The sequence below is a fragment of the Apodemus sylvaticus genome, chromosome 10 (genome assembly GCF_947179515.1).
Source record: "Apodemus sylvaticus chromosome 10, mApoSyl1.1, whole genome shotgun sequence".
In the NCBI taxonomy this organism is placed as follows: Eukaryota; Metazoa; Chordata; class Mammalia; order Rodentia; family Muridae; genus Apodemus; species Apodemus sylvaticus.
Window position 1 is genome coordinate 1791154 of NC_067481.1, and position 27501 is coordinate 1818654.

Genomic DNA, 27501 nt, shown 5'->3' on the forward strand with positions numbered 1-27501 from the left:
AACCCTGTCTTGAAAAACCCAAAAGTCAAAATAAGAAATAAAGTTTCATAGACAGGAAGATCACCAAGTGTGGAAAGGTCACCATCACCCGAGTTAGAAAGAGGACCCGTCAGTACCCTGACACCAGCAGGAGATTCAGGAAAGAAAGGCAGGTACTGCGGCTGGGCCTGCTTACCTGGCACTCACGCTGGCCTGGCCCTCGGCCAGCTGGGCTGTTATCGCTTCCTCCCCATGTCCAACACTGGACCCTTTGCTCTCCAGACTGCACAAGGGCTGTCCATGGCCTCATCTACCTCCTCCAAAGTCCATAGGTGCCTGACCACTTCCATACAGGTTAGAGGATGAAACAGCCTACAGAGTCCAGGGCAGGTCAGCCAAAGGCTCAGAGAGCCCGCCAGAGGTAGGGGTAGGGCTTGCAGAAGCCAAGCCACAATGTCCCAGAGTGAGCTCCAGGACAGCAGCAAGGGCACACAGAGAAACCCTGTCTGTCCCTCCCCCATCAGATACTTTCCTGATCCCAGGCTGGATGGGAGAGGGGGAGGGAGGGGAGGAGGAAGAAGAGCAAGTGAGCACAGATGTCCGCCTGTCTCCCCCATGACCACAAAAGCAAAGGTCAGAAATAAATTGTCAGTTAACTTAAACTTACACGTGGCCAAAATGAAGCATCACTGGCAACTGGCCCTGAAAGCAGGAATAGCTTCACCCACATTCACCCAAAACCTCAACTATGAGGCTGAAGAAGACGACAGCACTCACAGGCCCACCACCAATGCGAAAAGGCTGCCTGCAGACCTCAGTGCCTAGATCTGAAGATAAAAACTTTAGAACTCTCAGGAATAAAGGCCTGCGCCTAATAAAGCTCGTTCACGGGCCGCTCCCCGAGGCCACAGCAAGGCCGCCATGGGGAGTGAGTGCCACGGCTCAAAGAACACTAGAGACTCAGACAAGTCAGATCTGACATTGAAAATGCAAGCTTGGGATGGTCATGGAGACCCCAACAGAAATCAGACAGACTCCCTGGAACTAGTAAAGGTGCCACTGGTGACTGTGTAGCAGGAACCCTGATACTACTCCACATATTACAAAAGTATCATCAAGTGCAGAGATGCCACAGGGCTTCACGGGGTCCAACAGCAGTCTCTCAGGAACTTGGCCAACATCCTGAAAACTATGTGAAAGGATAAAGTCCTTGAAGAGACATGTCACTTTTGGCAACGAGAGGTAAGGAGAAGAGTCCTCTGGCAGCCATTCCAAGATGAGCCTCGCCGGCAAGGAGCTACTTGAGGGAAACCAGCTCAACAGACTGGATGCCACTGGGACAGAGCAGGCCAGAAGCTATGTAGCTAAAGACAGTGCTGCAAAACTGGCTAGAACCAAGCACCGAAGGAAGCCCAGTAAATTCTCTCATACTCTATATGTAGAATAACAATTAACTCATGGAGTCAAAGGAAATCAAAGGCAGAAGGTGACACCTGATCACTCGGAAAGCACAAAGATCAGAGACAGACTCCAGAGGTCCACTAGGCTTCCTGTGCAGTAAGGGATGTGTGCTAGCATCACAGTCACAGGGACTGCCTCAATCCACCCCGCCCGCCAGGAGCTCCACTGTGGCCGAAGGACGCACAAGACAAAGGCAAAGCTCGAGTGGCAAGAACTCAAGGAGGGGCACACTTGATCAATAACCACAGACAAAGTGTTACTTATCAACCCCGAGCTCTCAGCAGTCAGCAGTGCTCACTGCTCTTGGATGGGACCTAAGTTTGATGATTACCAGAACCCACATCAAATGACTTACTGGACTTAGCTGGTCTACACCACCAGGTCCAGAGAATCCAATCCAATGCTCCCTTCTGCCCTCCATGGGTATTTACACTCATCTCTATCTCTCTCTCTCTCTCTCTCTCTCTCTCTCTCTCTCTCTCTCTCTCTCTCTCTCTCTCTCTCATTCCCTCTCCCTCTCTCTCTCTCTCTCTCTCTCTCTCTCTCTCATTCCCTCTCCCTCTCTGCCCACCCATCTCAATGGCGACTATTAGATGCAGCAACAGCACAAGGCACCGAGGGGCCATGAGGCTGCAGGCTGCTATGAACCATGTCAGCCTGCACAGCAATCCTGGGGTCCAAAGGTGTGCTGGGCAGGAGAGAGACAAGCAATGGGGAGGGTCAAACCTCAGATAGTGCATCAGTAAACCATGGGATAGAGAGACCCTGCCCTACAAATAACGAGACTGCTGGAGGAGGCCTGGCCTGGGGGGACTGGATGGATGAGAGAGAAGGTTCCCAGTTCAAGTTCAAGACATGTGTCTCAAGAAGAAGATGCATCGGTGGTTACGGCATTCGCTCAGCAAGCGTGAGGATGGGACCTCAGGTTCGCCGAACCTGCCTCAGTGAATAAGGTGACCCTCGACAGCCTCAGGCTTCCACATGCCTGTGTTCTCATGTGCATTACATTCCCATACCCACACTATGCACATGTGTGCCTACGTACTTGTAAAACATGCACATATGCTTGCACACACATGAAAATGTTAAAATAGCTAGGTGTGGTGGCAATACCATTAATGCAGGTTCTCAGGAGGCAGAGATTGGGAGATAGATCTCTGTGAGTAACGTGGCCAGCTGGATGTCCAGAGCCAGTTCCATATTAGCCAAGGCTGCATACTGACACCTTGTCTTTTTTTCTTTCTTTTTTTTTTGTTTTTTTCCGAGACAGGGTTTCTCTGTATAACCCTGGCTGTCCTTGAACTCAGAAATTCGCCTGCCTCTGCCTCCCAGAGTGCTGGGATTACAGGCGTGCGCCACCACTGCCCAGCTGACACCTAGTCTTTAAAACAAAAATAATAATATTTAACATCGTAAGGAAAATGAATAAATAATCCTCCTTCCCAAACAGCTGCCTTCCTTTAAGACAGCAGCCTCAAGGCTCCAGGTCATGGTCACCTTACAGCCTGCCTCAGAGCTAACTTCAGGCCATCTGCTGACCAGAGAAAGACCCTCTCCAGCCCTAGGCCAGAACCCACAGGGCCTGCTGGATGAAGTCCTGCTTGGCTGGGCTCTGGAAGACTGGGGCTCTTCCCAGGAACAAGCTCATGAAGGAGCAGAACTGACAGTCCAGGAACTTGCCATGTTTCATACAGGGTACTCAAGCTGCTCAGAGGCCCTGGGGGCAAGCAGTGTGTACACATGGGAACACTGGCACCCAACAGTGGCCCACACCATGTCCTCCTAAGTCTCCTGCTGGAGCGCCACCTAGGGTTGGGAAAAGGTGCTCACAAAGTCATACTCTAGTCCATCAACTGACCATAAAGGGTGATCCAAAACAAAAGTACCTTTCTAGTCCTTGAGTGGTGGCACAAATAAGGCATTACCGGGACAGTAGGATGAGAATCAGAGACAAAGGGGGTCAGGGTGACAACCCCCATTAACAACTCAAAGACAGACTCAGAATTAAGACAAAGCCATGTCAGGCATGGTAGTGCACAACTTTAATGCTAGCACTTGGGAGGAAGAATCAGACAGAACTCTGTGTGTTCAAGGCCAGCCTGGACTACACAATAAGACCGTGTCTCAAACAAACAAACAAAAGACAAAAACAGAGCAAAACAAAAAGCCCAGGAAAAAACTAAAGAGCTGCGTTGCAAACTGTTTAAATGGGTGTGCACTGCTATGGGAACACACAGCAACAGGCGCACAGGGAGGGGCCCACCTCAGGAGAGTCAACCACACGAGGAGAAGCAGCACAGCACAGGTCATGCTGGACCAGGGACCACTGGGTGGGCCGTCTCCCGAGGGCTCAGCTGCTCTCCCCCCCCAACTGAGATGAGCCGTAGCACTTTTCACACCAAAGCCATCCCTACAGCTCAAGTCCCCCACTTGAACTTCCAATGAAGGCATGGAGACCCTGACCCACAGACAAATTCACTGCCATTCTTACACAGTCTCTATCTCGGCCTCAAACCAGTGACAAGATGACAGGAAGGCTGCCTGGCACGGGACAACCAATGCTCAAAACCACTTTCACACTATCAAAACCTCCCAAGCAGGCACAAGATAGACAGCTGCTGTCCTCAGTCTCCCTATGGGAGTACGCCAGGCTGAAGCCCATGTAGACTATGCTAGGCAGCACAGACATGTTGGTGGTGATCTGGGCAGTGCATATCTCCACATGCTTATATGGGAAGCTCAGACAGAACAAGTCCCTTCTCAGGGGGCGCTCACCCCTGTGGACATCACAGTCAGCATTGCCAGCGTTCAGTCTTGGCCCCTGGGCTTACCGGTTCAGGCTCCTGCTGTGGCTCCTCACCAGGCTTTGACTTCTTGGGCTTAGAAGGGCCCCCAGGGCCAGAGAAAGACTTGGATGACTTGGCTGAAGGTGATGTTAGAGGTCTCAAGGATACAGATGGGCCCCCTAGCCGCTGGCCCCCACCAGAGAAGGGAACGAATGTGGCAGATGCAGGCTCCTTCGGGCTTTGCTTCGTTTGAGCATCCACTGGCTTGGGGCCGCCTTCAAGGCCAGTCCCTGAGGTAGTCGCATCACCCTGATGGTTTAGGTCTCCCCTGCTGAACTCCCCCGAGTTCAAAGGAAGCAACGGGCTACTGGATGCCTGGTCGGCTGACACAGAGGAGACTGGACTTCCTGGGGCCCTGCTCCTGATGGCCATGGACTCCTGTTTGCCGGTGGTGTCACACTGCTTTATGACAAACCTAGGAGAGCACAAAAGTAAGTCCAACACCACAGATTGACCCTACCCCCTTCAGGGTCCCTTCTTAAATCCATGTCTTCTATCTACAGAGGAGAAATGAGAAAATGGCTGAAAGGAGTGGTCCTGAAGACACAGTCACCAATCACTATGGGACTGGCAGTGCTACAGTGAGGCAGCACTACCTACATTCCCAACCCCAGGAACCTTTCCCACATGCCTGCCCCGGCCCCCAAGTCTAGGCTCTCCCACCTCAGTCTCTGAAGTTCTAGGGTTAACAAGCATGAGCCATACCTAACCCCCTCCCCTGCCCCTTTAACTAAACAGATCCAAAAGCCTAGAGACTCTGACGTCCCTACCTGATGGTGGCACTACCACCTGTCAGGCCCAGTGACTGAAGTGTTGTGTTCTGCAAGGCAGCTCTACCAGTCACCTGCAGAAAAACAAACAACATGCAGGCCCTGCCTGGAATGACTCCCGCTACCTCCTGAGCCCTGGTTGGTAAGATCTCCCAAGCCAGGGCCCACCAGGGATCCTCTTTCCACACACCTCAGCTGTCCCTAAAAGTCCCATATTCTGTGAGGACAAGTATGCAACTGGTCTGCAGCTGGTGAGAAGCCATTAACCATCTGTCTCCTGACCTGGTCTGGTCTCCTTAGCCACGCACTCAGCCCACTACGTCTGGAGAGGGCGGACTAAGGAACCAAGATTCTTGCGCTCAGCCTTCAGCTGTGCTCAGGGTCAGGAGACTGAGGATCTCCTGGCCAGCATCTTGGGAACAAGAAGGGCAGACTGCAAGCCCAGACTCCCATGACTCCTGAGCACAGGCTCCAGAGCCACCACTGGCCAGCGTCTCCACTGCCTACCAGGACAGGCCCCTCTTTCTACATTCTTAGAGCTATCATAAACCAAGCCACCTCGTTCCAGGCATCCTCGTGGCCTCTAGAACAATGGGCAAGAGGCAGCAAGCAGCTTGAGACCCAGGGCTCCAGACGCCAGGGTCCAGACAGACAAGTCCCTGCCGTCAGGTCCTTCTCAATACCACACAGGTGCCTACCAGGCCACAGAGAGAGAGTCCACCCTGTCAGGTAGACCGGAAGCAAGATGGTGGCTCCTACTCTTCTCTAAGAGTCCCCAGATCAGAATGCATTGTCTCATGGGCTCTTCTGTCCTGTCCTGTGCAAGGTGACAAAACCTTCTCAGTACACTATCTGTGGCCGCACAACTGTGCTGCCATCTCCAGCCTTAGCTACTTCCCAGCCATGCCCACTGGGCCAAGCTGGGTCTCTGAGGAGCTGCCCTCAAGGCAGACAGTCATATCCAGCCCGAGACCTAGATGTGTAGGCAAGCAAGGTGGCCAGGCCAGAGTCCCTGCAGTCCTACGCTCCAGCTCTTTGCAGGAAGAATGTGCTCAGAGCAGCTTCCTGCAGCGAGTGCCTCACAGCCCCTCACAGCCTCGGGTTGAGGAATCTCAAGTGGGGCTAACAGAGAAGGTCCTGTCCCACCCCAGGACCTTCCTGGGGACCTGCAGAAACAGCATGCCTCTGCCTAAACCAGGACAAGGCACCGGGCCAGGGAAGAAACAAAAAGCCCCTGTGAGGTGAGGGGACCCAGGGTAGGAGGGTCCTCGTGGAGGCGGGCGGGGTGGCGGGCGGGGCTGGCGGCTGTCACGGCCTCACTGCCAGCTTTGCCTGCTCCACGCTGCACTCAGTTTTGAAAAAGATCAAAACACACAGCAAAGCAAATATTTACTAAAATGAAACCACTTTTGTGACTCTCCAGCTTTGAGAGAAGCTGAAAAAACAAACAGGGCACTGAGGGAGGTTTAGGGAGCTGCCCGGGCGGCCGTGGTCGGCTTCCAGTGGAGCCGGCTGTTCCGCTTTTTTCCACAGAACACATAATGCTTTCAGGAGCTGGAGCTCCTGCCATTGCTTTGAAGACTCAAGGCAGTGAAGTTTCCAGGTTGGAAAGTGGGCTGGGCTGCTGAAGTGTAGGAGAGGCGTCTGGCGGCCAACACCTACCTCATCCCTCATGTATACGCAGACAGGGGTCCTCGCACCCAGCTGCTGCAGACGCTCCCTGGAAAGAAAAGAAGGAAAACATCAGGAGCCACTACAGGAGACCAGAGAGACCCCAGGGCCCCTAGTCCAGCACCATGGAAATGCCAGGGATCCAGGCTCTGGACCCCAGCCTTCCTGATTCCCTCCTGTACTCCATAACCATCAGAAGGAGGCGATCAAGGGATGCATGGAGACCCAAGAAGGGCCTCAGCCTCAGCCACGGCCAGGGATTGATTCCTCCCACCCACTCTAGCCAAGATGGCCGCCATGAAGCACGAGACCCAAGGGGGACAAGCAGCCATATCCCTATGGCGCACACTGCCAACATCACCTCAAGCAGTCAAGGACCCTTTGTCTTGAACTGCTTCTGAGAGCTGACACCCAAACCCAGCTCAGGACACAACGCCCGAGCAGACTCTAAGCAGCTTAGGCTATCAAGGCCATAAGCACCGCCATGAGCTGTTCTCATACCCAGACCCAAAGTGGGCAGCAGGTGTGAGGGAGGACATCAGTCTCCGAGAAGGGTGAAAGACATGCTCTTGACCCACAGGCAGCTTCAAGGAATGGCCTACAACTGGTACTTGAGCCAGCGCCCCAAAGGACACGTGTCCCTTTTGTGCCTGGACACAAAGTGAGAGTAGTGCCCTCTTGGGAAGAATAACCAGATGTCCACAGGGTTAACTCTCTAAGGTGCTGGTTACCCAAAACAGGATGAGAGACCTGTCTCCCCAACCTGAATGGCAGTCTCATGCAGCACTCAGAGCCACTGAGGCAGGGAGCAGGAAAGAGACGGGAAACCCCACAGAGGACAAACACCGAGGCACCTCCACTTCCCACTCTCCACCATTTCACCTCCCTTTCAAAGTCCCTAGGGGCTAAGCATTTGTCGCTCTGCACACAGAAGCCCCAAGGGGCACCCAGTGGGCACTGGTAGACCTAAGCACAGGAAGTCACACAGGGACCCCTCCTCCGACCCCGACCCACACAAACAAGCCTACCTTTGCTGACACAGGAGGTGACTAATGGGCCAGATGACTGGCTGGCCCTGAACCATTCGTTCCCTCTGCTGGAGGACTGAGTGGAAGTCAGTGCCTACACTTCCTAACACAGAGACCCCCTCTCAGACCTTAGTGCAAACATGCTCAGCTCAACTGTCCTCCAAAGAAAATGAGTTGGGCCCATGGGCAAGGACTAGGCAAAGTCCCAGCCAGGCCTCGTGATCATTACGGCCCAGACAGAAAGGCAGAGTCAGGACGGGAACTGAGCCGGTGACCAGGAGTCAGGCTACAAGGAATAGGGAAGTGTGGAGCTTGGGCAAGGCAGGCCAGGGAGAGCTGGAGGCCAGGATTCAAGGATCATCCAGACAGGAGACATGCACCATGATCAACCCCAAGTGCTCAAAGGACCAACCTGTGGGGCACACATGTGCCAAACACAGCTCCAATGGGGAAGGGTCCACAGGAGTGAGACTGGCACTGGTGACATGAAGTAAGACTATTAGAGGAGAGTCGAGTGTCAGCTCACAGCTGACATGGCATGGACAGCTCAGGAACAGATGAGCACTTATGCCCAAATCCACCGTCAGGCCTCTGGGACCTGTGTGCAGAGCTCATTTTGTTTTCTGTGCTTTTGCCCTTGTATGTTCCCCACTTCTGGAACACATTCCTCTCAGAGTTCAGCACTCCAGTGTCACCTGCTCCCAGAGGCCTTGTCAGGACAGCAAAACAGAGCTTAAGGAGACCACGGAGCCCAACCTGCAAGACAGACTTCTGGCTCCGTGTGGTGTGGTCTATGAGGTCCTCAGCTGGTATACTCTCCACGAAAGGCCAGCAGAACCAGAGAGCGCTGTTCACAGAGGTCATTGTGCAACTGTGTACTGGAGCTGCCCTCACTGGCTGAGGAAGATAGGCCAGGGAACAAGGGTACAGTCTGGGAAGGAGGACGAGAACAGCGAGACGATAGCAGACAGGTAACACACTTCTACAAGAAGGCCATGCTGCCAGGCCTCCTGACCAGGGCTGCCCAACCCAGCACAAGGGAATGGCCAGTGCAGTGCTCTGTCTACAAGTCATTGCTTGGGGCATAAGAGGATAACAAATACAATAGGGACAGAGCCCGACATTGAATTATCAGACTTTGCCAGCTTTGATGTGCGGCTTCTCCAGAGCAAGCAAGCGGATCAAATTCCCTCATGCAGCATCTGAGAGGAACCACATATAAACATGCCGTGTGGCCACAGGCCCAGGAAGGGGCAGCCAAAATAGCTTCCAGACCTGCCACCCCTGCCTAGCACGCAGAACTGCCAGTCCTAGTGATGGGACTGAAGCCCTCATGTACCAGCGGCCACCATCACACCCACACAGACCTCTCAGGGCCTCCTCCTTGCCCCCAGGCAGGACTGAGCCACACGACAGCAAACTCCAAAGGGAGAGACACCCTACCAGATGGCTAAGGCTCCTGAGTCTGCTCACCCTGGAGACGCCCCAGGAACACGAACAGGTGTGTTAGCAGTATCCAAGAGAGATGTCACCACTGTCCCTACAGATGCATGCCTCACTCACCACAAAGCTCACCATCCCCTCAGGGGTGGGAAGTCTGGACATTTGGGACTCAAATCCTTGTGAGGACAGGGCACCGTCTACTGAGGACAAGCACTGTCTGCAGCCTATGGAAGTGCCACCTGCTCAGATCTGACACACAGGCCTGGGACTAACAAGTCTGCCAAGAAAAGCCTGGTACCACCATGCTCCCAAACAGACAGTGACACACAGGCACGACCAGCAAAAACACCAGGTCTGCGGCCACAGGCAACTGGTTTTCCCTGGTTTAGGTGCCGTCTGAGGATGAAGCCATGTCCTGTGAGGACTAGGAGCCAGTTCCCCTGCTGGTGATGATGGAGTCCCATGTGTCCAGTTCCATCTGAAGGGAACAGAAGGCAGACAGAGCCTACGCAAGCCCGAGGAAGGGAGCCTCTAGACTTGTATAGACAGCTAGGACTGAGCCGGAACCACTGGGCACCCAACCTAGCCCGAATAGGCCAGGGGTTTGATCTCAGCCCCCAGAGGAGTGCTCCCTTCACCCGGTCTTCTCTATGACCTGCAATACCCTGCAAACCCCAAGATTCACTCAGCTCCCCTGAGGGTTGCAGCTGGCTGCTCAGAGTTAGGAAGCAGAGATCGGGCTTGGGGCATACGGCAACCAGGCGGAACACAGGGGCAGGGGCAGGGGCAGAGGCCTAGTCAAGAAAGGGGCACATCTTAGGACAGGCTGAACGGAGTGTCCCTCATGCACAGCTGGCACCTCTGCGGGCAAGTCCCCTCTGCAATGAGTTCATGAACTGACATTTTACAAAAGAAAAAAAGAAAAAGCAAGAACCCACACTGTTCCCAAACAGACTCCAGAGATCAGCCTGGGGGCAGAGACCTGAGTCCTGGGGTGTCCCAAAGCACATACTTCAGTTCACACCCTCCCAGATCCTCACACCCCATCTCATCTCTGTCTTACTCAATACTTCCTGGTGGCCACTTGCCTGCTGGGGCCTGCTGGACTGGCCCTACTGACCACACACCCAGTGGGCTGTGTGGATAGCCACAGGGTCTCCGGACATGTGTCAAATTCTGACTCACAGCAGGAGGCGTCAGTGACACTACGAAACCCCAGGGTCCCTGTCTCTCCACACATTCTTAATCTCCACTTCTCTAGCCTGTGGACACTGTTATTTCCATTTGTGTCTTGCTTAACCACTGGCGAGGTCATCCATCATGAGACCATAAAGAAAGATCCTAAGTCCAACCGTCAGGGTGTGGCCCACAGGGGAGCTCGAAGCCAGCAGCCCAGCTACTTCCCGGTACCAAGGAGCTAGACAGAAGCCTAGCCAGTCCCTGAGGCAACCAGAGAGGGCCCAAGCTCCAAAGGAGACTCTCCAATTTCAAAGATTCCATGCATGGTCTGGAGAGGTGGCTCAGCAGTTAAGAGCACTTGTTATCTTGCAGAGGAGCCGGCTTTGGTTTCCAACACCCACCTGGTGGTTCACAAGCATTTGTTAGCTCCAGTTCCAGAGAGCTGACTCCTCTTCGAGCCTTTGTGGGTTCAAAGCACATGTGCACATACATACATGCAGACAAGCAGGAAAACTAGAAATAAATCAATCTTCAAGCCAGACATGGTGGTACATACCCTTAATCCCAGCCCTCAGGAGGCAGAAGCAGGCAGAGGCAGGTAGATCCCCGAATTCAAGGCCAGCCTGATCTATAGAGTGAGCTCTAGGACAGCAAGGGCTACACAGAGAAACCCCATCTCAAAAAGAAAAAAAAAAATCAATCTTCAAAAGCCTCTTAACATAAATGACAATAACACTTTAAATGTACTTAAATAAACATATCAATAAAGTTAATTTACTTTTTCATTAACACAATTACTAGAAAGTTCTGAGTTATGTCTTTGACCAGCACAGGTGGCCTATAAGAATTCCCGGTAGTCTGGGCACGGTTGGGTCAGACCAGAGAACCACCCAGCGCCTCCCAAACACATACACACAAGGCATGCTTTACACACAACATGAAAACCTCAATGAAACCCTTTCGTGGGCTATGGACCACAATGCCTAATCTCTGGTGTCCCCACAGGCCTGCCACTCACTGAGTTCTTGGAATCTTCCAGCTTCCTACATGTACCATTTGGCAGAAATTAAGAATACCTAAAGCACTGGGCTTACCAGTTAGAACCTACTTATCCCTCACATTTCCACTGAGGAGACTGTTGTTCCTGCTAGAGTCTCCACCCCTCATTGTGAGACTAAAAATGCATCGACTCAGGAGCATAAGTGGGCACCAGCTCAGGTCTGAAGTTCAGAGCTGGAATTCATGATGTTTTACCTCTTGACCCATTGAGTCTATCTCTGAATGTATCCTGAGGAAGAAGCTACTGCAGGCAGCCGAACAGTCCACTCTAGCTCTGCCTGCACAGGCCGCACCATGAGGAGCAGGGCCTGTCTGCCTACACAGGCCGCACTATGAGGAGCAGGACCTGTTGGGACAGGTACAAATGGAGGCTAGCCACTCAACAGAAGGCAACATGCAGGAAGAAACACTGTGAGGATTTCAGGAAAATATTTATGACAATCACAATTAAAAAAGGAAGTCCTGCCAGCAGAGGATGACACCATCCAGGCCTTCAGGAGGCTGAGACAGGAAGCCTCTGCCTTCAAGGCTGCCTGGGCTGCAGAGGAAGTCCAAGGGCAGCCTGGACACATAGTGAGACCCTCATGTCTCACTTAAAGGTAAAAGAGGTGGGCAATGAGATGGCTTAGACAGACAACTGTCTGCTACAGAAACACAAAGGTCTGAGTCCAACACCCCAGAGGTCACATCAGAAGCTGGGCACAGTGGCATACATCTGTAATGCCAGTGCCAGGACAGAGGCAGAAGGCTCCCTGGGGCTTACTGCACAGCCAGTCTTCCTGAATTGCCAAGTACATGGTGCGCGTGCACACACACACTCAGACACACACACACACAGAGTAACAGGCTAAGGCTATATATAACTCAGTGGTAGAACACATGCCTACTACATGCACAAAGCCCTAGGTTCAATCTCCAATACAATGAAAAAGGGGCAGGTATAAATCACCCTGTATCCAATATTCCATGTTTAAAAAGTATCTGTAATATCCACAGACAGACATGTCAACTGTCATGGCCCAGAAGCCCTGACCTCAGGGCTGCACAGTCTTCTGGATCACGCTATTACTGTGTCTTCAACTGCACTTCATAAGCATCAACACACCCTGAGGGATACAGTGCTTCCCCGCTTCCTCTAGTCCTTCAGGTCCTCCTCAGGAGACACTACAAGACAGTCTGGGCCATTTCATCTTCATTCTCCTGTGACAACAGATACAACACTGAAGGAGAAGCAGCCAGTGTCTGGTGTCTTGATCCTGCAGTGAGCCTAGAAACAGAATCTTGGCCCTGAGGCATTTTCTCTGGGTCCTACATCTTTCCTGACATTTAGATATTTAGTTTTATCTGTACCACCCCGATGATCCGTGAGAAAAGCTACCCAGCACCCTAACACGAAGTCTGTAGGTTCCTTCCTTGGAGACCAACAGATTTTCACAAGGATATGCAGAGTAAACTTTGGACCTTTCACATCTAAGGTTGTCTGTTCTATCCTCACTTTTCCATGACACTCTGGGAAGAGGGAGAAATCTAGCACAAGCAGCTCTTGAAGGGACCGCTCTATCCCCATAGGGTCTACGTCCGCCATCCCCTGTGAAAGCAGCAGCTGCATTTCTGTCTCAACTCGATAAGGGTCTTCTGTCTACTGTCTGGAACTAAACAAATCTCTCAGTCAGGGCCACTTAGTCTTCAGCTCTGGAAAGTTTTATACAGCTGGGCAAAGTCTGGAGTCTCTGTTCTCTGGACCTGCTTTGCAATGAGTGACTTGGCACAGAAGACTGAACAACCCAGCAGACCCTGCGCACTCTGCTCCCTGCCCTTCCAGGATACGGAGATTCTATCCCCAGAGAACTCAATGTGAAGCAGCCCACCAGCAGCCAGCAGCAACATGCCAAGCCGGATGCAAGCATGAGGCCAGGCCTGCGCACATCCCAACCTCGTAGGCTGTCAGTCAGTACCCACAACCACCATGAGGAGGAGCCCACGCAGCTGCAGCAATGCTCGGGCCAGGTCAGCCACAGTCGTGACTGAGGTACAAGCTGAGGTAACCCAAACGGCTGCTGTGTTCCCACATTCCAACAACTCCTTCTCACCATGCCTTCCAGCCTACTGGTCAGTCAACCACCCTGCCTATCTGCCTCCTTCCTCCCTTGTTTTTGCAGACAAGGTCATGTAATATAGCTTAAGTTGGTCTGTAACTCACTGTGTAGACCAGGCTAGCCTCAAACTCACAAACTCCATGTCCTGAATTATGCAGCCGTGACCAGCAGAAGGATGCAGTGTGTGTGTGCGTGTACATACGCGTGTGTCAAACTTGGGGCCTTCTACACACTTGACAAGTGTTCCCTGCTAAGCCATACCCACAGCCTAAGTGATCCTTTCTAACCAGTGATGTTTATGATCTCATGCACTCAAAGGGCATGACAAGCCCTGGGGTTCCTGCCCAACAGTCTTCTTGGCCATTGCACAGCCCTAACGTTTACACAGCTGCTAACACCAGGCCTAAACTCACTTTGCTTTCTCTTTAATAATTTATTTTTAGTTTATGTGCATTGGTGTTTGCCCACATGTGTGTCTGTGACGTACGTCTGTCTGAGGATGTCAGATTCCCTGGAACTGGAGTTACTGACAGTTGTGAGCTACCATGGGAGTTCTGGGAATTGAACCTAGAAAAGCATCCAGTGCTCTTAACCACTGAACCATCTCTCCAGTCACCTTGATTCATTGTTAAATCCATTTCAGACTGAGCAAACACTACTCCTTCTATTCTGTCTGCTGAGATCTTGGCGGATACCTTTATTGTCAGCACTTGAGAGGCATAGGCATGCAGATCTCTGAGTTCAAGGCCAGCCTGATCATAGAGTTCCAGGACAGCCAGGGCTACACAGAGAGACCCTGTCTCAAAAAACAAAAAATAAAACCAAAAGAAGTAGACATACTTCCACCTACAAGAGAACTTACAGAAATACTATTGTACACACTTCAGAATCACATTAAAACTATTAATCAATGAGAAGTAACTGAGCCAATATCAGGAAAACTTATTCGTATAAAGCAATGTCACAGCACCAGGCAGATAACAGTCTTTTGCCCACTCTAGTCAAGGATTCCCAAACACAAATCTCACAGAGACATGGGAGATACATCCTACATCTCCTCTCCTGCCGCAGCTCATCATCCATCAGTCCTTGGCATCTTTTGCATCCCCACAAAGATGAATGGCCTTGCTCTTCTTAGAGGACAAGAAGGCCAGCAGCAGGCCAGGAAGCTGAGCTGCCCATACCTCCCAATGCTCATCTCCAGTCAGTCTTCTCAGGCAGAAATGCAAAACCCAAAGAGCCAGGGCCCTGGGCAGAGCACAGTACAGGTTTCAGACCTCTGCCAGGAGGGGGCGGGAAAGAGCCTGGGAGCTGGGAGCCGCCCACTAATGCTCACCTTGTCTGTGCAAAATGGCTGAGAAGCTCCCAGAGCGTCTGTCGGGAACAGAAAGCGTCCTGCAACCTGGAGCCATCATCCAGCTGTAACGCGATTCGAACCTGGAGAGAACACCTAATTAGGAAGAATAGCACTACCCTAGTGGACCCAGACTCCCAGAGCCAGACCCTCCCCACCTCCCAGGGAGACTCCAGAGGTGTGATGCCCAAGGGGGCTTCTCAAGAGTGCCATGCCATCCAGTTCATAAACACCTTTATGCAGGCTGCATGTGAATGAGCCATCATGGACAGGCCCTGTTCCACTACCCACAGGCTGCAGATAGCACCAGTGCACCCTCTCTGGGAGACCAAGGATGAGCTACTCCCTGACCCAGCCCCAGAATCCCATGAGATATTTAGTAAGATGTCACCAACTTCAGGGTTGTTATCACCTAGCACAGAAGACTGACGCCCGGTGTTTTCTCAACTTCTGTTTATTACTAACGTACACATCTTCAACAAGGAGCACGAGCTACCCCCCAAGGTGAAGAAAGCCCTCTGACCCCTATAGCGGAGAATCTCAACCTTCCTAACACTGCGACCCTTTAATATAGTTGCCCTCTGACCCCTATAACGGAGAATCTCAACCTTCCTAACACTGCAAACCCTTTAATATAGTTGCCCTCTGACCCCTATAACGGAGAATCTCAACCTTCCTGACACTGCGACCCTTTAATATCGTTTCTCATGCTGTGGTGACCCCAAACATAACATTATCCCATTGTTACCAACTGTAATTTCACGACTGTTATGAATGAATCATAATGTAAATCTTTGATATAAACCCCCGTGAAAGGGCCATTCGGCCCGCCGAGGACATCGTGACCCTGGACCCCGCTGGTCGAGCTGCAGTCAGCTGGTGGGCAAAGCTACAGCCGAGCCAAAGCAGGCACTCTAGGAAGGCTGGCTGGGACGCACGTGGCAGCCATGTCCACACAGCAATTTAGGATCTCCGACCACAAACAGCTAGCTGGTAGGGAAATGCTACCAATAAACCCCACCAAAACCAAATCACAAAGAACACAATTTTTTAAAAAACTCAAAAAATAAAAAACCTGCACAATGGAAAAAAAGCATTGCCTCCCAGTCCTGAGTTATTCAAGTAGGAACTACAGCTCTAGCTTGACTGAGGAAGGCAGAGGATCCCAGGACTTGCCTCAGCCTCTGCAGTCCTTCTCAGGCCCGTGGGCAAAGCTGGGACACATCTCCCGGTCAGGCCTCTAAGGGCCATGCAATGCCCCGCAGCCCCAGCACAGATGGAAATGGAGAAGCAGCACCACTGTGCTTCACAACTGACACCTACTGTGTTCTCAGGCCCCTCACGGCTACGGGACACCGGCACCATCTCCAGCTTGGCATTGTTAGGCAGGTTGGCAAATCTCCACTGGAGAGACAGGTCGAGCACAGTCCTCTGAAACCTGCAGAACAGACACAGCCATAACTGTCCTAAAGGCACAGTCCCATGCCTGCTATTCCCCTGGCTACAAGAGCAAAAAGTCAGGGCCTGAAGAAACAAAAGGCAAAGTCTTGGACTACCAGGACCTTTAGACAGGCACAGGGCTGGCAGGGCTATGAACAGGAAGAGAACAGGATGAGCTACTTCAGAAGGCAAGGGTGGAACCTCTGCATTCCACAGCAGATACTGGGCCCAATGGCCTTGGAAAGTTGTCTCACAGTAGTGTGGCTGGTGGAGTGCTCACATAATGTGCATGAGGCTTGGGTTCAGTCACCAGGATTGCACAACCCTGGCACGGTGGCCCAGGCCTGTATTCCCAGTTCTCAGGATGTAGACACACAAGTATCAGGAGTTCAAGGTCATCTTGATTACAGAGAGAATAAGGCTGGCTTGGGCACTGTAAAACCTTGCCTCATGAAAAGCCCTACATAATGCAAGAGAACAGCTACTCCAGCAAGCTGCCCTCAACCTCCACAAGCATGTCTAGCACACATGTACCATACATAACTTATGTATAAAATGTAAAGGAAAAAGGAAAAGAAAGTTTCCTCGAGCAGGAGCAAGGTGAGTGGTGACAGGCTACCCTCTTCACTACAACTGTCAAAGTTGCTCAGCCCAAGAAAGCCCATCCCCACAACCCCTGCCTGCTGCTATCCAAAGGAGCACAAGGCAAGTACAGGAGGCAGATCCTACAAAACCACCTCTGGGACGGCCCAGCCCAGGATCCTTAGAGACATTCCGAGCGAGACCAGACAGCCACATTAGCCATCACCTCTCAGCTTAAGTCCTGAGGGGTTCCTGTGCTGGAAGGCCTAAAGAGCTCAGTGCCTTCCAACCAATACAGAAAGACTGATGCAGACACCCCTCCCCTCTTTGGAGGACAAGGCAAGCCTGAAACCTCACTGGCATCCTGGCCAGGGAGGCTCCAAGGCCTTGTAGGGGCTTTAAACATCTGGTTTCTCAGAAGCACTAAAGGAGCAAGAGATCTGAAGTCAATGAAGACTCAAGCACACACAGGAAACAGCCTCTGTACTGACTGGTTCTGTGTATCAACCTGACACAGGCTGCAGTTATCACAGAGAGAGGAGCTTCAGTTGGGGAAGTGCCTCCATGAGATCCAGCAGTGGGGCATTTTCTTAATTAGTGATCAAGGTGGGGAGGGCCCCTGTGGGTGGTACCATCCAGGGGCTGGTAGTCTTGGGTTCTATAAGCAAGCTTTTGCCAGGCAGTGGTGGCACACCTCTAATCCCAGCACTTGGGAGGCAGAGGCAGTTGGATTTCTGAGTTCAAGGCCAACCTGGTCTACAGAGTGAGTTCCAGGACAGCCAGGGCTACACAGAGAAACCCTGTCTCGAAAAAAAAAATAAAATAAAATAAACAAACAAACAAAAAAAGAAAGCAAGCAAGCTTTCTTTCTTGTATAAGAAAGTAAGCCAGGGGAAGCAAGCCAGTAAGAAACATCCCTCCATGGCCTCTGCATCAGCTCCTGCTTCCTGACCTGCTTGAGTTCCAGTCCTGACTTCCTTTGGTGATGAACAGCAATATGGAAAGTGTAAGCTGAATAAACCCTTTACTCCCCAACTTTCTTCTTGGTTATGATGTTTGTGCAGGAATAGAAACCCTAAGATAGCCTCCAAGATGTCTGCCCTCTCCAGACAGCTCAGCACAGACTGGAGAGATGAATGACACTTCAGGCCACACGAAGGCAGACGTGGACCTTGATGGGTGGCTCCTGTCATCCCAGGATGGGCCAACAGGAAGCTAGCACCTGCCCCTTGGAAGAGGAGGGAAGGAAGCCCTGTCAGTGCCATCTCCTAAGGAATCACCCAGGAAGGGCCACAGTCTCCACCCAACAGCACTCTCATCCTGATCCCCTTAGGGCCCAAGACTCTTTGAGAATGAGAACTCTAGCTCCTAGAGTTCGAATATCTAAGTTCCACCCACAGCTCTGAAAGCACAAAGCTCATGCCTTAGAAGACATGCATGGGCCCTTTGAAGGTTGCAGGAGGACTACAGCAAATACAGAACTAGACAGATAAATCTGTGTCAAGGTCTATGGCCGACCACTTTGAATATACAAAGTGACTAGCCCAACACTATAAATGCCACACAGTGGAGGAAATAACAGTTTTCTGGACTGTGACCTGTTAATAAAGCCCAAGGCTATTTGGAAGAACTGACACTGAGCCGGAGCCGGGGATGGGGGTAGTAGCACACCCCTTTAATCCCCATACTGGGGAGGTATTGGCAGGAGGATCTCTGTGAGCTCAAAGCCAGCCTGGTCTAAACAGTGCTTCCAGGCCAACCAGGCCTACATAGGTTCACACACACACACACACACACACACACACAAGAGAGAGAGAAGGAAAGGGGGAGGAAGGAGACGGGGATGGGGAGAGGGAGAAACTGAGAACCAGACGACCTTATCAGCTAGTTCTCATCAGCTGATTGTGATCAGCCATCGTTGATGCCAACCCTCAACATAGGTTCATCAAAACCAGCAAACTGCCATAGAAAATGCTAGTGCGATCCAGGACAACAGGCCTCAGAGCTGAGAGCGATGGGTGGGGAGGAGAGGCCACTCTGTTTGCAGCCAGGCACCGGAGCAGTGGGAGCAGATCTTAAACAAATTACAGTCAGTGGATGAAAGGGAGGGACAAGAGCGAAGCTAACAGTGTGGTAGAGGAACTGGCTCAAATGATAGTCATTGCTTCAAGCAGACGCCATCACGAGGACGTGGGCAGTTAACAGAACACAGCTGGCACAAGGTCCTGAGGCAGGACACGGAAGGGTAGCTCGGCCACTCAGAGCACATGTTCTGGGATTATTAGAAGGAAACTGGAATGGCTGATACAGGTTATCTTTTCCAAGGAACTTCTTCCTAGAAAGCCCCTACGACAGCATGGGGAAGGCCAGGAGAACAGGCTCTTGTGTTAGGGCAGTGTTGAGAAAACTCGCCTCCACGAACAAAAGCTACACATAAGACAGAAACCTGTATCCCTCCTGTGGCCTCAGCCCTGAGGGCCAGGTGGAGGAGGACTCTCTGTACTAACACCCTGACAGGAGACCCAGGCATGGGAGAACCCCAGCAGCTGGGAGGGTGACGATTCGTTTACAGCTTTCTATCGAGTCCTTTGTCCTACCAGGAATTTACACATTCAAACAGCCAAAACCCTGCACTGTGTGTGGGCTTACACAGTGCTCCCCAATAGATACATCACTGTTCTTGCCCCCAAAACCCGTGAAAATGACCTTATTTGTCACAGGTATTTATGAATGTAGGGTAAGAGAGTAAATTAAATGAGGTCACCCTGGACTAACCAGAGGACCCTAAACCTAGTGACTTGTGTCTTCAGGCCATCTGAAGATCAAGGCAGAGGTTGTAGTGATACAATCACAAGCCCAGAATCACCTGGACAGCCAGAAGCTTAAAGAGAGAGTCCTCTTCCTGAGAACATTCAAGAATATAGCCACAGGGGCGGGGTCTTTGATCCTAGCATTGTGGAGGCAGGGGCAGGAGGATCTCTGTAAATTTGAGGCCAGCCTGGGATACACAGAGAATCTCTGTCTTGGGGACGGGGGTTGGGTAGCAGGGACACCCCCCCACCTCCCACCCCCACACAGTCACATTTTGGGCACTCTGGACTTTGCCTCCAAAACTGAGGGTAAACTGTTGTTTTAAAGTACCTAAGGGGGCACTTCCAAGGCAGAGATAATATGTGTGTTGAGAAGAGACCAGGTGGCCTGAGAAGCCCACAGCTGAGTCCAAGCAAACTCACTTGAGGTCATATTCACTGGGGTTGAAGTCCTGCCGCCGGCATGTGTCTTCTAGTACCTGTGAGACAAATGGTCAGTAAAACCTACCTGGACCTCAACTGATAGGCACACTGGCCAGCCCACCAAACGTCCCACTCAACAGGTCCAAGCAAACTGTACATGCAAATCCTGTCTACTCTCCCCACTTCCTACTGGGAGGGACCCATTACTGACTTAATCTTCCAACTATGGCCCAGCCTGTCCACCCCTGGTCTCATGTTCTAGGCTCTGCGTGGCCTCTAGCTACAAATATAATCTGCCTTACTGGGACTAACATGTGTCCGGCCACTCTGCGGCCTGGCAGTCTTTGTGCAACTGCTGCATAACCAGAACCCTCCTCTACATGAGCGCAGCTGCAAATAGATCCTTCCAAAGGGCTTAAGGGGCTGTGTTAGATACGGCAGAACCTCATTTTTGAACTGGATTCCCCAACTTCACCCTGTGTGCTCCTGCCACTGATATGAATCGTGTACACCTTTGCAACCTAACAACAGAGGTTTAATAAACAGGTGTAATTCATATGAGGTGGAAATCCGCAACAATCAAAAACAGTGAATGACTTGGCAAAATTCACTTCCGGGAACACAGACAGGCCCTAGGGTCCCGAGGGACGCCCCTGAGCTGAGCAGGAAGGGGAAGGAACGCCACTCTTCCCGGTAACCGAGAAGGCTGGATTCGGACAAGTGCCGAAGATTCTGGGTCTCGCACCGCACCACCCTGTTAGCGGGGTCCCCACAGTGCTCAGGAAACGGGCCTCCGGGTATCCCGCCCCGCCCCCGGGACCCAGCCCGAGCCTTGCGCCAGAGGATGGGGCGGCCAGCCGCGCGAAAGGCGCTCATTGGCTGCCCCGGGCCCCGCCCACCGATGCCCGGCCCCGCCCTACCGCCCTGGGAGCAACCGCAGGGGCGGGCCCTGACGCAGCGACCCCGGGCGGTCCTCCTCTCCACCCGTCCGCCCGTTCCCCACCCGGGCCGGCGGCCGCACCTGCAGCAGCACGGTGCTCGGCGTCACCTTCACCGTGTGGCGCCGCCCGTTTGGGGCCAGCACCGACACCGCGGAGCCCCCGCCGCCCGCCGGGGCCGCCATCTTCCGCTCACGTGACCACAGCCGGCTCGCCTCAAACAACTTTATCCGCAACAGCCGGGACGCACAGCCACGTGGCCTCGGGGGCGGAGCCGACTCGCTTCCGGGCCCGCCCCAGGCTCCGCCCCCGGCGTCCCGGCTGAGCCACTGGCCTCCCGACGGCGCGGCCCAAAGGCTCCTCGCCAGAAGGAACACATTTATGTCAGGGGCACTGTCTCTTCATCCCGAGACACATGTGCCTGGGAGCCTCCACTCTGGAGACTGCCTGCAAGAAAGCTATGCTGCCTGCGGCCAGCCTGAGGCCCAGCAGCTGCCTGTCTGCACCAAGTGCTTGGTATGGCCACACCAGAGTTGGCCTTTGTACCTACTCCGTTAGGTATTGATCCTGCTCCCCTCACCCTCTCAGATGTCCCTGTGATCATCCACTTCACCTGGTGACAACCTTTTTGAAAAATATTTTATTGAGCCTGGTGGCGTGGTAACACAAGTCTTTAACCCCAGTACTTGAGAGGCAAAAACAGACCCCTCAATTCAAGACCAGCATGGTCTACAAAGCGACAGACTTCCAGGACAACCAGGGCTACCCAGAGGAACCCTTTCTTGAAACACAACAATAGCAACAACAACAATAACAATAATAGTTATATTTTATGTATGTTTTTATTGTGTGTCTGTGGAAGAAGGGGTACAGGTATGCTGTGGTGCCTGTGTGGAGCAGAGAACATGTCTGCTCTCTCCTTCCACCTTGTGGGATTGAGGGATACATTTGAGGTTATCGGGCTTGTAGGCACCTTTACTTGCTGAGCCATCTTACTGATTTCAGGCCCTCTCTTAGCTTGCCACCATGACTTCAAGGAGAGTGATATGCTAGTGGTCCTTGGAGTTGTAAAAAAAAATCTCTAAATCTGACAGTGGAGAAGCTGGAATACAACATCTATGTCACACGTGTACTAACAAACATGGACACCTCCTTTGAGGGAAAAAGAATGTGAAGGGTTTACATGTTCTATGCAACCTTGGACCCTCGCTGAGCTAAGCACCTTCCCTGGTCCCTTTTGCTTTCTTCCTTTCTTTTTTACACGCTAGCATTTAAAATAATAAATGAATTAATTAATAAATAAATAATAGCTAAGTAAATACCTCAAGCCTTTTTTCTTTCAACTGACCCACAGTTAGAATCCACTAGCAGAACATTTAGAGAGGTGCAGTGAGAAAAATGGCTGAGCATCAAGAGATAACAGTTTGTTCTGCAAGGGAACGCGTGAAATTTGACCACTTACGGTCTCAAAGTCAGAGTTCCTTATAGGAACAAGTCAGCTGTAGACTACATTTTTTTTTTCCCAAGACAGGCTTTCTCTATATAGCCCTGGCTGTCCTGGAACTCACTCTGTAGACCAGGCTGGCCTCAAACTCAGAAATCCGCCAGCCTCTGCCTCCCAAGTGATGGGGTTACAGGCATGTGCCACCACCGCCCGGTGACTAATTCTTTTTTTTTAGAGGGAAGGAAGGACCCCTCCCCCCTTTTTAAGATTTATTTATTATTATATGTAAGAACACTGTAGCTGTCTTCAGACACTAGAAGAGGGTGTCAAATCTCTTTTCAGATGGTTGTGAGCCACCATGTGGGTGCTGGGATTTGAACTTATGACCTTTGGAAGAGCAGTCAGTGAGTAAGTACTCTTACTCACTGAGCTATCTCTCCAGACCGGACTAATTCTTTAAGATTATGGTGTCATGAGTTTTTTCCCCCACATTTATTTATGCAACAGTTTTAACACCAATTGATGAATGAGTTCTTTTTATTTCCTTGACAGTTGTCTGGGCTAGTTTTATGTCAACTTGATACAAGCTGGAGTCATCTGAAAGAAGGAAATCTCAAATGAGAAAAATAACTCCACAAAATCTAGCTGTGGGGCATTTTCTTAATTGGTGATTGAGGTGGGAGGGTCCAGCCCATTGTGGGTGGTGCTGTCTCTGAGTAGTGGTTCTGGGCAGTGGTAGTTCATGCTTTTAATCCCAGCACTCCAGAGGCAGAAGCAGGCGGATTTCTGAGTTCCAGGCCAGAATGGTCTACAGAGTGAGTTCCAGGACAGCCAGGGATACACAAAGAAATCCTGTCTTGAAAAAGAAAAAATAATGAATAATAGGAAAAGAGAAACATCTCTCTTAAAAAAAAAAAGATTCCTATATATTAATGTGAATTCTGGCTTTTTTTTTCTTCATTTTTCTTTTGTTGTTGTTGTTATTGTTGTTTTTGAGACAGGGTTTCTCTGTATAGTCCTGGCTGTCCTGGCTTTTCTTTTTTCAGGCTTACTATTTTTTGTGTGTTATGTGCATGGATACTTTGCCTGCAAGCATGTCTGTACACAGCACACGCACGCATTCTCTTGGTTCCAGCAGAGGCCAGAAGCATGTCTCAAATCCTTTGGAACTAGAGTTATAGATTGCTGTGAGCTACCATGTGGGTGCTGAACCTGGGTCAGTCACCCGGAAGAGCTACCGGTGTTCCTAACCACTGAGCAATCTCTCTAGCCCCCTCATGTCTTTTTTTTTTTTTTTTCATTTCATTGTAGGGTTTGGGTTTTGTTGTTGTTGTTGTTGTTGTTGCTGATGATGATTCTTTCATGCTCAAATTGACTGAATTTAGTCAATGCCACTGCCTTCATGCGACTGCTGTGCTTCTTGGGGGGGGGGGGACTTTAAATCATTTGTGTTTGTCTTTCGTTGTTTCGTTTTGGATCGTGTCTCCTGTAGCCTAAATGGCCTCTTACTGTTGGTCCTGCTTCCACATCATGGCTGCTGGGATTACAGGCATGAGCCACTATCATCGACTGTCTCACCCTGTGTAGATCAGGCTAACCTTGAACCGGCGGCCTCCAAGTACAGAAATGACAGCTGCGTGACAGGACATCTGACCCAGTTTCTATTTACTTCAAATTTAGAATGATATAAGAACAGTACAAAGAATGTCTTTTAAGCTGGGCGGTGGTGGCACACGCCTGTAATCCCAGCACTTGGGAGACAGAGGCTGACGGATTTCTGAGTTCGAGGGCAGCCTGGTCTACAGAGTGAGTTCCAGGACAGCCAGGGCTACACAGAGAAACCCTGTCTCGAAAAAAAACAAATCCAAAAAACAAAACAAACAACAACAACAACAACAAAAAAAACATCTTGGTAGTTATTTTTTGTCCTTAGACTATATCTCAGTAGAGAAGGAAAATACAGACTATTACGTTCTAAAATTTGATGCAGGGAGCAGTGTGTGCCTGTAGTCTCCGCTAGCTACTTGAGAGACTTAAGACAGAAGAATCACTTGAGCCTGGGCTCAAAGCCATACTCTCTCTCTCTCTCTCTCTCTCTCTCTCTCTCTCTCTCTCTCTCTCTGTTTTGTTGTTGTTATTGTTGTTGTTGTTTTGTTTTTTTTTTTGTTTTTTTGTTTTTTTGGGTTTTTTTGGTTTTGGTTTTGGTTTTGATTTTGATTTTGGTTTTTCAAGACAGGGTTTCTCTGTGTAGCCCTGGCTGTCCTGGAACTCACTCTGTAGTCCAGGCTGGCCTCGAACTCAGAAATCCACCTGCCTCTGCCTCCCATGCCTGCTGGATTACAGGCGTGCGCCACCATGCCTGGCTTAAAAGCCACTCTCAACAAAACCATGAGACTCCACTCATCTAAAATAAGAACGTGCATAAATAAATATTAGTGGGAAACTACTTAATTTTTTTCCATAATTAGGTCAGGAAAATATATAATGGCTCTCCAAAGAAACAGACTCTTGGGAAAGCAGAAGGTCACTAATACAAGTCTGAAGCTGCCATGGGCTTCTAGTGACCCTTAGGCCAGTTAGGAATACAGAGGGGAACCTTGTCTTAAAACAACCAAAAGCAGACACCTAGCAGGTGAAGACTTGGTTTTGGTGGGAACTGATCATAAGGATCTGCTGTTGTCTGTCAGAGGGGGAGCTAGGAGAACTCTCCTCCATGGTATTTATCTGCACTGTGACAGTTAGATACAAGGAGCTGCTGCCACTGCTGCTGCTGATGCAAGTCCTGAACTCAAAAAGCTTACAGCCAGGTGTTCCACCACCAGCAAAGAGCAGAAGCCGGACATCCCACGTGAAGAAGAAAGGAAAAGCTGGGCTTTGTGACACACACCTTTAACCCCAGGACTTGATCATGGAGACAGAGGCAGGAGGATTTCTGTGTGTTCAAGGACAGCCTGGTCTACAAGGCAAGTCCAGGACAGCCAGGGACACAGAGAAGCACTGTTGGGGGGGGGGCAGGGGAGGAGAGGGTATGAGGAAGGGGAGGAGGAGGGAGAGGAAAAGGAAGAGGAAGAAAAGTGGGGACAAGGAAAAGGAAGAAGAAGAGGAGAAGGGCAGTCAGATTGGCTAAGATCAAAAACTCAGGAGAAAACAGGTGCTGGCAAGGGTGTGGAGAAAGAGGAACACTCCTCCACTGCTGGTGGGGCTGCAAGCTGGTACAACCACTCTGGAAATCAGTCTGGTGCTTCCTCAGAAAACGGCATAATACTATCAGAGGACCCTGCTATACCACTCCTGGGCATATACCCAGAGGATCCCCCAGCATGCAATAGGGACACTTGCTCCACTATGTTCATAGCAGCCCTATTTATAATAGCCAGAAGCTGGAAAGAACCCAGATGTCCCTCAGTGGAGGAATGGATACAGAAACTGTGGTCTATTTACACAATGGAGTACTATTCAGCCATCAAAAACAATGAATTCATGACATTCTTAGACAAGAGCTGGATAATGGCATCCTGAGTGAGGCGACCCAGTCACAAAGAAGACTCATGGTGTGCACTCACTGATAAGCGGCTATTAGCCCAGAAGCTCGGAATACCCAAGACACAATCCACATATCAAATGATGTCCAAGAGGAAGGAAGGAGAGGCCCCCGGTCCTGGAAAGGCTCAGTGCAGCAGTATAGGAGAATGCCAGGACAGGGAAGAGGGAAGGGGTGGAGTGGGGAACAGGGAGAGGAAAGAGGGCTTATGGGACTTTCAAGGAGAGGGGATCCTGGAAAGGGGAAATCATTTGAATGTAAATAAAGAATATATCAAGCTGGGTGGTGATAGCGCACGCCTGTAATCCCAGCACTCTGGGAGGCAGAGGCAGGCGAATTTCTGAGTTCAAGGCCAGCCTGGTCTACAGAGTGACTTCCAGGACAGCCAGGGCTATACAGAGAAGCCCTGTCTTGAAAAAACCAAATCCAAAAAAAACCAATATATGTATAATTAAAAGATATAAAAAAATAAAACATAAAACATAAAACATAATTTAAAAAAAGAAGAGGAGAAAGGGAAGAAAAGGAGGAAGAGGGAGAAAGAGGAAGAAAGAGTCTGCTCTTTCCCTGCCATCAAGTGTGTCCCAGTCCGTCTGTCTGTCCCCTACCCCCAGGGAATGGTCCAGCAGCAGCTCCACCCCTCCACTTTGCCATTTGACAAATACAGCTTCATATCATAGTTAGGTTAGGGTAACAGTTTAATATATGGTCATTTATTTTTATTTTTACTGAGTTTTATTAAAGTCTGGGTTTTTATTTTTTTTCTCCTTGTTCTGACTTACTATTAAAATTTGATTGCTCAGAATATTTGGCACTCGCTAGGCAGAGGCAGGTGGCTCGATCTGAGTTAGCAGGGAGCCTGGTGCACACAGAGAGTTTCAGGACAGCTAGGGCTATATAGTGAGACGTTGTCTCAAGTTAATTTTTTTAATTTGGTCCAGAAATTGTAAGTATAAAACAAGGCTCCCTACCCTTGGGGAAGATCCTCCCCACCCTTGATCACCCACAAAAAGCCTATTTTATTCCGTAGCCTTTGTTTCTCTTTGCAAAAACAAACAAATACATGCATCAAGGTGCTTGGGGGTTTGCCAGGCAGTGGTGGCACACACCTTTAATCCCAGCACTCAGAAGGCAGAGGCAGGCAGATTTCTGAGTTCAAGGCCAGCCTGGTCTACAGAGTGAGTTCCAGGACAGCCAGGCCTACACATCAAAACCCTGTCTAGAAAAAACAAAACAAAACAAAACAAAACAAACAAACATTAAAAACTGATGCTTGGGGGAACCACCTATAGCTTCCTATCATCTTCTCCTTCTTACTCAATACAACACAAAGCATAGCTCTTTTGTTCTTTTCTCCGAAGCCCCTCTGCAGCTGGATGAGTCAAGGGCAGAGCCCCCTCATGGACAGCAGTGGCTCAGGGTCCCCTAGTAGTAGAA

General features: G+C 50.7%; 1 protein-coding gene across 1 annotated transcript in view; it reads right to left on the bottom strand.

Moving 5' to 3' along the window:
- Window positions 1–21321, bottom strand: part of Aspscr1 (ASPSCR1 tether for SLC2A4, UBX domain containing) — a 35617-nt gene extending 14296 nt beyond the window's left edge. Inside the window, exons 1-7 of the mRNA XM_052195287.1 lie at window positions 21163–21321; window positions 20142–20197; window positions 16210–16324; window positions 14869–14969; window positions 6719–6776; window positions 5057–5130; window positions 4272–4701 (exon numbers count right to left, since the gene is read on the bottom strand). Of these exons, the coding sequence (XP_052051247.1) occupies window positions 4272–4701; window positions 5057–5130; window positions 6719–6776; window positions 14869–14969; window positions 16210–16324; window positions 20142–20197; window positions 21163–21264 (936 nt within the window). The 5' untranslated portion in view covers window positions 21265–21321. The remainder of the gene's footprint in view (window positions 1–4271; window positions 4702–5056; window positions 5131–6718; window positions 6777–14868; window positions 14970–16209; window positions 16325–20141; window positions 20198–21162) is intronic.
- Window positions 21322–27501: the final 6180 nt, after the last annotated feature.